The sequence below is a fragment of the Nyctibius grandis genome, chromosome Z, assembly GCF_013368605.1.
Source record: "Nyctibius grandis isolate bNycGra1 chromosome Z, bNycGra1.pri, whole genome shotgun sequence".
In the NCBI taxonomy this organism is placed as follows: Eukaryota; Metazoa; Chordata; class Aves; order Nyctibiiformes; family Nyctibiidae; genus Nyctibius; species Nyctibius grandis.
Window position 1 is genome coordinate 20,407,081 of NC_090695.1, and position 11,673 is coordinate 20,418,753.

At 44.4% G+C, this 11,673-nt stretch overlaps 2 protein-coding genes across 3 annotated transcripts in view; one reads left to right on the plus strand and one right to left on the minus strand.

Annotated features, from left to right (window-relative positions):
* NDUFAF2 (NADH:ubiquinone oxidoreductase complex assembly factor 2) overlaps positions 1–6,984 on the plus strand; it is a 72,754-nt gene extending 65,770 nt beyond the window's left edge. Inside the window, exon 4 of the mRNA XM_068423668.1 lies at positions 6,513–6,984. Coding sequence (XP_068279769.1) covers positions 6,513–6,770 — 258 coding nt within the window. The 3' untranslated portion in view covers positions 6,771–6,984. The remainder of the gene's footprint in view (positions 1–6,512) is intronic.
* Positions 6,985–8,279: 1,295 nt separating this feature from the next.
* On the minus strand, positions 8,280–11,044 carry SMIM15 (small integral membrane protein 15). Of its 2 annotated transcripts, none has more exons than XM_068423669.1 (3): positions 10,944–11,044; positions 10,650–10,725; positions 8,280–10,086 (listed from the first exon to the last, which is right to left on the minus strand). In XM_068423669.1, exon 3 carries the CDS (start codon positions 10,057–10,059, stop codon positions 9,835–9,837), a length of 225 nt encoding a protein of 74 aa, XP_068279770.1. In that variant the 5' UTR covers positions 10,060–10,086; positions 10,650–10,725; positions 10,944–11,044; the 3' UTR covers positions 8,280–9,834. The 2 variants fall into 2 exon arrangements, with proteins under 2 accessions (XP_068279770.1, XP_068279771.1); XM_068423670.1 differs by having other exon boundaries at positions 10,917–10,963.
* Between the last annotated feature and the right edge of the window lie 629 nt (positions 11,045–11,673).

Sequence of the window (11,673 nt, forward strand, 5' to 3'; positions counted from 1 at the left end):
AATCAAAATAGAAACCCATCTTGCTCAAAATTAATAATACATAAACCCCTTGTATTTATAGGTTTGGATATAGTGTCTTTAGAAAGTCATCTGCAAAGAACAAAACCAAAACAAGTACCAGTCTCTTAAAATAACCTTTAAACAAAGTTATTGTCCCTCTTGGACATTGTTACACTGATACTGTCTAGCCACCTGCATCCCTGCAGGTACTTGTTCACAAGTTTGTGTTGCCCTTTGCCTTCAGGAGATTGAAAACGCTCTATGACAGGCAAGTGGTGTTATAACACATGGCTGGCTTGAGGGCTGAGAGGGAAAGAGTAAGGAAGTAAGAAGAAGGGGAGGAGGAGTTCCTCAGATGATGGGGTTCAGGAAGTGCTGCAGGATAGAAAGGGTTAAGTGCAGGTTTTTGCCTGTGGAGAAGACTGGCAAGAAGTGCTCAGCAAAGGGTAGTGTCACTACTGAGCAAGACCCTAGCTGAACAGGTGATGGAACAGATCATCCTGAGTGCCATTACACAGCACATGCAGGACAATCGGGACATCGGGGCCAGCCAACATGGATTCATGAAAGGCAGGTCCTGCTCGACCAACCTGGTCTCCTTCTATGACAAAGTGACCCGCTTAGTAGATGAGGGCAGGGCTGTGGATGTAGTCTATCTAGACTTCAGTAAGGCATTCAACACTGTCTCCCACAGCATCCTCCTGGACAAACTGGCTGCCCGGGGCTTGGATGGGTGGACTCTTAAATGGGTTAAAAACTGGCTGGATGGCCGAGCCCAGAGAGTGGTGGTGAATGGGGCAAAGTCCAACTGTCGGCCGGTCACTAGCAGTGTTCCCCAGGGCTCAGTTCTGGGGCCGGTGCTGTTCAATATCTTTATAGATGATCTAGACGTAGGGATTGAGTGTACCCTCAGCAAATTTGCAGATGACACCAAGCTGGGTGGGAGTGTCGATCTGCTGGAGGGTAGGAAGGCCCTACAGAGGGATTTGGACAGGTTAGATAGATGGGCCGAGACCAACGGCATGAGGTTCAACAAGAACAAGTGCCGGGTCTTACACTTCGGCCACAACAACCCCATGCAGCTCTACAGGCTGCGGGAAGAGTGGTTAGAAAGCGGCCCGGTGGAAAGAGACTTGGGGGTGCTGATCGACAGCCGGCTAAACATGAGCCAGCAGTGTGCCCAGGTGGCCAAGAAGGCCAATGGCATCCTGGCCTCTATTAGGAATAGTGTAGCCAGCCGGTCTAGGGAAGTGATCGTCCCTCTCTACTCAGCACTGGTGAGGCTGCATCTTGAGTACTGTGTCCAGTTCTGGGCCCCGCACTTCAAGAAAGATGTTGAGGTGTTGGAGCGAGTCCAGAGGAGGGCGACCAAGCGGGTGAAGGGTCTGGAGGGTCTGACCTACGAGGAACAGCTGAGGGAGGTGGGGTTGTTTATCCTGGAGAAGAGGAGGCTCCGAGGTGACCTTGTTGCAGTCTACAACTGCCTGAAGGGAGGTTGTAGTGAAGTGGGAGTTGGCCTCTTCTCCCGGGCAACTAGCGATAGGACAAGAGGACACAGCCTCAAGCTTTGCCAGGGGAGGTTCAGGTTGGACATCAGGAAGAATTTCTTTTCAGAAAGGGTTATTAGACATTGTAAGGGGCTGCCCAGGGAGGTGGTGGAGTCACCATCTCTGGCTGTGTTTAAGAAAAGACTGGACATGGCACTTAGTGCCATGGTCTAGTTGACATGGTGGTGTCAGGGCAACGGTTGGACTCGATGATCCCTGAGGTCTCTTCCAACCTGATTGATTCTGTGATTCTGTGATTCTGTGAAGGAATAAGTGAGTCTGGAGAAACCTCTTTTGTATTTATGACATTTTCCTACCAGCAGGAAATAATTTTATTTATTCTGTAAGACTACCAGTTTATTCAGAAAAGGGAAAGCAGCAGTGAAAGAACACTCCATTCCAAATCTTCAGCCTACAAAAGAGGTCTTCCAGTACAACCTGTTAGTCACTGGAAGTGCTTTGACTAGAGACAAACTTGTAGATTTTTCTCCTGTGGAGTGGAGGTGAATGCAGTTTCCAAGCAGCAGAGGATGCTTGATGATACATCTCAGCTGCCAGGGTTAAGTGAGAGCTTTGAACAAAAATACAGTTCGCCAGAAAAGTGGAAATCTCATGCCAGCAGCATGAAATACAGCCTGATCCCTTTTGCAGCAATGCACTTGGAAGACAGCAACATGTCTTGGGCTGTGTTGCCCACAGGAACAGGCTATCTTTCACTCTTTGTTCATGCAGTTGTTACCACTACCAAGATGTCAGAATATGCAGAAGTCGTCAGTTTCAGGATGAAAAGCAGCTGCCTCAAACTCCACATAGGGCCACTTCGGCATTTCCTTAATAATAATGTTAGGTTCTTTGGGAAAACCTTGGAGATCACTTTCTTAAACTCTGCCTTTCCAAGAAGGGAAGGCATGCAGCTCCAGTCATTAGAAGGCTTAAAGACCTCATAGAGCTTACAAATAATGACGAAAGCTGGAAAAGTAGTTACCTGCAGCAAGTAAAACTTCTTCTTTGACATTCCACCTAAAAGTAAATGTAGAACATGTAGTTGGACCTATTTCTTGCCCTAATATATGTATCTTGTTCCAAATGCTAGGGGCTGATGCATTTCAAGGTGAACATCTACATGTAGGGATTGCGACTGGTATAAAGCATGGCTGGATGTCTTCAGGCATTTTTCATTTTTTAGTTTTGCAGCATAATCCAAATCCTTAGATTTCTCTTTTAATAAAAACAATGAAGGGCATTTCTGATACTCTTTAGATGCCATATGCCTTCTGAGTACTGCAGGTTCAAAGGGCTTATATCATTTATTTGTATAAAGAGAGTGTTGGAAGAACAAGCTAATCCTTAGAAGACTGCAGTTACCTGGTAGATACCATGTTTTCTGTGTTGGATAGAATGATTTTGTATTTCCCCTAAAGGTCGGAGCACATTAATATTTATGTTCTTATATTTCAGCAGAAAACTTGAACTGTGTGTTTTGGGGAGCAGTTTAGAGTGAAGCTAGTCATTTTATAAAATATTTCAGTTCATCTTGGAGGAGGAAAGAAGATACGTGTTCTGAACCTACCAATATAATTTAAAACAAAAAAAAAACCAAGACTTTTAGCTCCCAGTGACTGTTTATGGTGTATCAAACAGTAAAGGGTTGGGTAGCAATGGAGCTTCAAGTGAAAATGTCGCTGTGTGCAGGTGAGTTGGAAGAGCCTGTGGTGCCATGCAGAGTTACAGACTACTTGTCATGGGTAGGAGAGCCCAGCAGATGTTGGCTTCTCTACTGCTGTTCAGCAGGTGATAGGAAGCCCTGCAGAACCAGGAGGGTGTCTGGGGAGGAGCCTTTCTAACACTGTGTATAGTTGCAGTGAGACGTGCAGATAAACTGAAGCGAAATTGGGAGGATTAGTTGTAAAGATCCTGCACATTTCTAGTGTGTTTTAAGGATAATTCCTTCTATAAATATGCATGCAATAGTTTCATTAAAATTTGCATTTTGAACCAAGTTGATTATACTATTCAAATTTGGAACTACTTGGATCTTTTTTTTAAATACCTGTAATGGCGGAGAAACTTCAGTGTCATAACTGCTTCAAACTGCAGTGGCTATGGTTATTGAACCAATAGTATTTAGAAATACAATCACAATGTTTAAAAAAAAAAAGTATATGTTTTAGTGAGAACTGAGAATGAAGTATTTGCTGGTGATAGTATTAGAAACAGGAAGGACTTGGTGCCTGTGAGAGAATTCCACAGAACAAACTTGCTAGTATCAAAAGATGTTCATTCTAAGAAAACTCGTCTATTTGACCCAGTTTTTCTAACATGACAATTGACACAAGATTCCTGATTCACGTGTTCTTTAGTTTGAGCACGGGAACCCTAATTTCAGTGTACATGTTAGTGGCATTAATTTAATGTGTAAAATGGATGTGTGCAGGTACTTTGAAGTTGAAAAATTTTTGTCCTGGTGTGGATTGTATAGAAGATTCTGAACAAGTCACTTCAGTATTTTTTTTCCTATGTTTGCTAATGAGGATCATTCCTCATGCTTTTTTCAAGATCAATGTGGTTATTTTACTAGATCACAACTATACTTTGGCCAGTGAAAGCTGATTAAAAGAGCCTTACTTGAGTCTGAAAACCAGATGACAATTACACATCAGCATTTACAATGGACCTAAAGCATTTGGAATTTAGTTACAGCTGCTGTCACCTGAGTAAGATAATTTTGTTAATGTAATCACTGAAAAAGATTTAAAGTTAGTAAGTAGTTGCTCACAGTAAGTAAATTACATTCATATTTTAATTAATCATTTCATGCTGTTTTAGCAGAGACTAAGATGCAGTCTTCAGATGTCACAAAAGTATGAGACCTTGTTTCTTAGTAGTGGGGTAATACAAGCATGGTAGGAGTAATCGCCTTGAAATCAGTAAGGTCATGGTAGATTTATACAGGCATGTGGTAAACAAGGATGGAATTGAGAGACATTATAATGAGGTTTTGCTATATTAACTATAGAAAATTTGTCCTTGTTAAGCTTGGCAATATTTTTACTTGAGTATGGGAGAATTTTCTTCCCCCCGCCCCCGCCTTCAGTTTGCGAATTCGTTTGTGTGCTGCTTTTGTATTTTCATGCTATATAGGTATGTGTAGTGTGTTGCCTCTGCTCAGTGCATCTGTGAATTTAAGTATAGAGGCAATTAAGGACTCAGAAAAAGGTGTTAGTTTTCATGATATCTCTAAGATAATGTTTTCTTTGAATGCTGCATTTTTAAATGTTCTTAAATGTTCACATACTTGCTATGTCAACTCTTGGCAGTATCACATGCATTTTAATGCCATTCCTAAAATAATGTCGTGGTCTTCTACTCAGAATTTTACTGATCAAGTTTCTCCTTAGCTCTTCCATATACTTGTAATCCAGAGAAAGCTGTTCAGCCTTTTCCCTCCTGTATCACAGTCTAAATGTAGATATTAGCAGCTTCCTCGTCACGTGGTGTTGATTACGGTTAAGTTATATTTGAGTTCTAAGTGTTATAAAAACCTTATTACCTTTCTGCTTTTGTTTCTAATACTCTTCACTATCTGCCCTAACAAAAGCACAGAGAAGTCTTGTCAGCAGAATTTGCGGATTATCCTTCTAACAGGAAACGTGCTAACAGATAAAAACCGACTCCAGTATTTTTCATGGCGTTTTTCTTTGTGTTTACTTTGGGAGTTCTTTGTGTTTTTCTCTGAACAATATGGCGAGGTCTACTAACAGCTGTTTTTCTATTATACCTGTGGACAAGGCCATAATTGCACTTGCTTCAACTAAAAGCCTCAGCATTTCTCATTGGAAGGTGCCAAATCCCAGTTCAAGTCATCTTTGTTAGTGAATTTCCAGCTTTAACATGTTTAACCATGTTTCAGTACAGAGCTTCATGAAATTGTTTCAGCAAGTTGTATGAGCCTTCTCTGAATACATGTCCTGGGTGGGATTTTAGACCTTGCGGTAGGATCATACATCAGATAATTGCTTCAGTTTATCAGGGGTGGAGGCAAACCTCTAAAACTAGGTCACTTTTATTTGAATTTTTTACCTGTGCAGAGGCAGTAGGTATGATTTTACACCCTTTATGAATGCAGTACATTTATTTTAGCTAACACACCTGGTAGATACCTAGAGTTAACATACAGCTCGCCTAAGCAGTGTTGTGCTTAGTGTCCTCATAACAATACCCAGTTCACCTTTGGTGGCCAGGCAGTCATCAGCTGAGGATGTGTTGGCTTCCTGGACCCTGCTGGTCCTTGGCCTTACTGAGCTGTCTTCCGAGTCTCTGGGGCAGGGTTTCCCTCTGTGATTTTTATGACTTTCCCCCCCCTGCCCCCCACAGTGTTTTTTCTCCTGAGTTACTAGTACCATACAAGTAGTTCAGTTCTGTCCTAGCTTTTTTTAAGTTATTATTTAAGTATTTATTTATTAATCTTGCATGACTTCAGCTTATGTACTAGCAGAGTCAAGGTTGCACATCTGTTTCTCCCAACACTATGCACCCTGGGGCACGGATAACTAAAGTCGTAGGCATAGCGAGTTACAGGAAGAAATGCAAGTGATAAATAGCTATACAGTAGTAAGTCCAACACAGAAAACAATGTAAAAGGTAGCTTTATTTTTAATGCATTTTCACAGTTGTTGATGATTGTTATTTAATTTCTTTTCCTTTTTGATCCAATAGAATAGTGAAACTGGGACACCACCATGCAGTTTTGCTTCAACATGATCAAAATATTAAGAACATTTTAAACTAGGGCTGAAATTGTAGTTGTAGAACAACAATTAATTTTTCCAGTTTATTTTACCTGCATACCTGAAAATTTGGATTATAAAATTAAGAAAAACAATAACTGCTTAAAATGTCTTATTCCAACATTGCGTACTACATTTACTCCTGATTTAGCTAATTATCTTTCTACTGTGTTCTTAGGAGATTCTTAAGAATGAAAAGTATAGAGAAGAAATGAAACAGAAAGTCAAAGATGTATCCGAAAAGGATAAGCTGCTTCAGGCCAAGGAATACAAGGAGGGACTTGTTGCTGAACCCGTTCGTACTCGTGTCAAAGGCCACGCATCAGCCCCTTACTATGGGAAGAGTGAGCCTTCGCAAGATCCAACAAGCACTGCGAGTACCTTTCAGCCAGGTTCCTGGATGCCACCACGCAGTGGCAGTAGTCAAAATAAATAAACAATTGTAATGTAGATACTGCTAATGGATAAATATTTTAACAGACAACATAAACAGCTGTTATATGTAAGTGAGTGTGCAATGAAGTATTATTAAAGCAGTTTCATTTATTTTTGCAGAACTGTTCAAATAGGCTTAATCATGACAAACTACTGTAAACTGTTTGGGTTTAGTGAAAAAACAGATGTGTTACCAAGTAAATTTGTTTTCAACAGTTGCTGTTCATCAGTTACTCGTGATATCATGGGTAGAAGGTTTTCTAGCTAACAATTTTCTTAAATAATTCTAAATTGGTTTTTTCCTTGAAGACTCATTTATGTTTAAAATTGTTTTTGACATAGTAAATTTTAGTTAATCAGTACACTTAGATTTTCCCAAGCCTAGGCACCAGTTTAAGGTAGCTCTTCAGAATGCTTGTTAATTCCCTTGGCAGTGCCAGTGTGCTTTCCTCTGGCACATGCATGGAAAAGTCGATTTCATTAACAGCTATCACTATGACACTACACTGACTATGCACTGTATTGATCTTGGAGACCTTCTTCTAAGTTAAGAAAACAGTCAACATATTTGAATGTTTGATTTGCAGCCAGCAGTAAGCACAGGATAAAATCAGGCTGAGTTAAACTACATCTAACTACTATAATAGAGGTTAGAAGCACTTGGTAAAACTGCTGGAAAATAACACAGGGTTTGGGACAAGGGACTGTCATTAATATTGGAAAAAAAAAATATTTCTTGTGTGTCACGGTTTAAAGCTGGGCTGGCTATTAACCAGGTGGCAGATGCTCTCTGTTAACCCTCTCCCCCCCCCAAGGGAAAGGGAAAGGGAAAAGGGAGAGAGACTTATGGGTTGGAAAGTTAAAACAGTTTTAATAAACTATAATAATGAAAAAGAGTATAATAACAATAATAATAGAAATAATCAAATATATACAAATATATACAAATATATACAAAGCCAAGACTGAGAGCTTGGAAATCTTCCTCAGACAGAGTTGCTCCCCCCAGCACAAGCAGAGGGGAAAATGCAGTAGCTCCCCCCAGCACGGGCAGAGGGCAAAATGCAAAAGCTCCCCCTGCCATCACACCTGCAGGCTTTTAACTGGAGAATTGGCAAAGCTGGTACCAATCAGTGGGAGACAGGAGGGCCCCTCCCTCCTGGGCCCCACCTCCAGGAGGCAGTGGGTTAGTGATAAATAGGAAAGTGAGAATCACGTGTGTGGGATGGAATACCTCGTTGGTCAATCTTGGGTCACCTGCCCTGTCTGCTCCTCCCTGCAGCTGCGACCCCCCTTCGGCTCTTCACTCGTAAGCAGTGAGGAATTTAGCAGTGACCTTGGTTTCTCTAAGACTAATTGGCCCGGTTTGGGCCAAACCAGGACATTGTGTATGTTAGGACTTCCCTAAATAATTAGATCTACTTAGCCATAGTTTAGATACATGAGATGTGCAGATTATTTGCTTAGAGATGATGTTTGAGAACATCAAGTCAAAATAAAGACCACACAATTTTTTGAAAAAAGTATCAAATTTATTTATGCAGTGCATCCTTCATCACTTCTCCTGTCTTCTAAGTTACGTAGGTATCAAAGGTGGAACACATACACATTTGACAACACTTGAGACAAAACAGCAGAGACTTAATCCTATGTATTTATAAAATGCTGAAGTGTCATATTCTAATAATGCTTGCTTTGACCAACAAAATTGGAAGAGGATCAACAATACTTCACATTTACCTTAAGTCATTTCAGTTAGATTTCCCCCTTTTAATCCCCCTTTGTGTCAGCCAGCTCTATAGGTCTTCTCATTTGAACAACAGTATTATTTTAAGGTTTTATTTTTAAATGTAATGAAGGACTAGTTGCTAGAAAGCACAGCTCTGTGCTGCTGTTTAGAAATGTTCTGTCTAAAAAGCTAATCGCTGCCACAAGCTCTTTAGAACTAGACTATTAATAAAAATTAGGCTTTGAAAAATTAATCACTTGTTAGAAAAACATGAATTGGAATTAAGGTTAAATAATTTTGGCATATTTACAACACAAACGCCACTTGGACTTTTGCCAGTATTTTGCAACCCGGAAGGCAGCAAAGTTTGAAGGGCCATGAGAACAAAGATCCCCAAAATCAGAAAGATCAGAAGGTCCTAAATCAAAGGTAGGCAGGTGGTTAGCAAGTAGGAAGAACTACTGTCACCAGCATGCGCATCCTCCTCCTGCACTCTCCCACAGGGACCTGCTATAGGACGCAGCACACCAAGCCACCTGGGCCTTTGGTCTCACCCCATTTATGGCTATTCTTTGAGGCATAAAAAGTTTCTGAAGGCAGAAACAAACTAGTTACATGTGGAACATTCAGGTGATCATTAGGGAAAACTGAACATAGTAGCATATTTTGTAGAACATAAGTAACTTAAGACAAATGAAAGTCATAAGAACAAGCAATCAGTTTCCTAGGGTTTGAGCTGAACTTAAAGACAGTTGATGGCTGGTAGTTCAGGAAACAGGAAAAGCTAAGAAGGTTCTTTTTGCAGACAAGCCCCACCCTGAACGACACTACAGCAGACCCCATGGGCACACAGATGAATGAACCGCAGGGCCACATGCAGTGTCCGTAAAGGAAATCTGCAAGGTATACTACCTAAGGCTGAAGCTAGCTTACGGCTACAGCTCTGCTGAAGGTATACCAAAACTTGCCTTTATGTAATCCAGTATAGCATTCACATTTTCCTCATAATTTGACAGCTTGTTAAAGTCATAGCTCAGCTAAGGAAAAAAAAAAAAATTACCTCCAGAGCCACCTAACAGATTACTTTTTTAATTTAACATGCAAATTTAGAAAAGCAACCTGCACTAGAACACAAGTAGTAAATTAAATGACTGTAACAAGTGTCACTGGGGCAAACTTTAACAAATCATCTCAGCAGAAACAATACACTGAAGGGATTAAATTTCATACTTCAAGAAATAACATGATCAAGTATCAAAGGACAGTTACAACACAACGTACAAGTGTTTAATTTAAAAAGTGGATTCTTTGCAGAAGGAAGACCTATTTTGACCATTCAATCCTTCTTTGTTCGTTTGGCTTTTGCAATATTCTCTTGGCGTTTCTGTTTCTTCTTTTGCTCTCGCTCCCTGGCTTCAATCATTTTTGCAAGCTTCCATGAAAGCGCTGCGCTAATTACGAACAATGGTGTGAGGGCCAAGATCACTGCAGTAAGAAAGCCGTATGGGTCCTTTGCAGCCCACTCCACGATGTATTCAGCCCAACCCTTAATATCAAGCATTTTTTCTGTTTTCCTATTGGGAAAGCCCTATGGAATAATAAAAAAATAATTTCTGAGTATTCAGAAAAATAAAAGCAGACATACACAGCAATTACCATTTTAAGCCATCTTGCATTGTTGAAGAGCAAGCTCATTTTTGCTATAAGTTAAAAATAGTGCATAGTATGTGAAAGTAACCGTAACACAAACCGAGTGTAGACCCTACCTTAAAGTACACTGTTTACAAAATAATTAGGCATTTCATCCAACAGGGCTTCAGATACTACCAAGAAAAAATTGCGACATGGAAAAAAAAGTGAGGCCGCTTTGGAAGAGCAGGGAGGAGCGCGCAGATGGTTTACCTCTCCGTAGCTTTTACCGGGGAGGCGCGGGAGCCGGGGCCGTGCTTGACACAGCGAACCAGCGATGCTCGGGAAGTCAAACACAACGTGAAAAAAAAAAAACCCACAACGGAGCCCCTCGGCCGGGAGCCGGGGCCAGGCAGCCGCCAGCCGGACGCCTCCCTCCCTCGCTGCCGCCGGCGCTGCTCCCGCCGCCCGCCCTGCCCCCTCCCAACGGCCGCGCTGTGGAGGCCGCCGCGCCGCCCTCACCTGCGGCGAGGGGGCCCAGCGCCGCCTCGGGCACCCCCCGGGCCTGCCGAGCGACGGAAGGGTGGCGCTAAGGTCCCTGCGGAGAGAAGATACAGGCCGTGAGGGAGAGGCGCCCGGCCCGGCCCGGCCCCGGCAGCGCTCGCCTCCGCCCGACACAGGTAGCGCTGCTCGGGCGCAGGCGGAAGATAGCAGCGGCGGCGGCGGGAAGTCATCGCCGGGGCCCAGGGCGGGACAGGGTGGGCGCCGTGCCGTCTCGCCCCCCCTCACCTCCCTCCCGCCACTGCCCCACGGTACCGCTGTCCTGGAGGGCGCCGGCCTGCCGAGCGGAAACAGGAAGGAGCCGCCCGCTCCGCCCATGCCGGCCGGGCGCCGAGGAGACTGAGTTCACCCGCCGCGGATGGCTAGAGCGGCCTCGCCGGCCGCCCAACCCACCTCCGCCGCGCCCGGCAGGCGTCGCTCCGGGGGCGGGGCAGAGCCGCGCGCCCCCACACAGGCGGGGCGAGGCGGGGCGGCCCCCGCGCTGTCACGCCCGCGGCGGTGGGCCCCGCCCCCCCCGTCCCCCCTCCTGCTTCCCACGGGCGGCAGGTCCAGCGGCTCCGGCCGCGCCCCGGCGGTGTTCCACCCCCAGCTGGTGTTCCGCCCTCCCGCTGGTGTTCCTCCGCCCCTGCCGGCGTTCCCGGGCCCCGCCGGTGCTGCCCTCCCCGCCCCGCAGCGGCGCCGGGGTTCTGTTGCTCGTCCGGAACAGGCTGCAGCGGGGAATGAAGAGTTTCCGCGGTGTCTGCGCGGGCTCCGCCATCGAGCAGCGGCCCTGCGGGGGCCGGCGGCGGAATGCAGCTCCTGCCCGGTGGCGGTCTGGCAGCCGTCGGTGACCCAATGAGGCCGGTGGAAGCTTGGAGCCGGTGCCCTGCGTGCACGGTGGTGTTACGGCTCGGTCGTCTCTGCGTTTTCTCTCCCATTACGGTGCTACCCAAGCGCGTGGTACGATCTGGAGGCGGCACCACGCGTAACTTTTGCCAGGACCTTG

Excerpts from the sequence above, each read along its gene's own strand:
- SMIM15 (XM_068423669.1), bottom strand. The coding sequence starts at position 10,059 with ATGCTTGATATTAAGGGTTGGGCTGAATACATCGTGGAGTGGGCTGCA.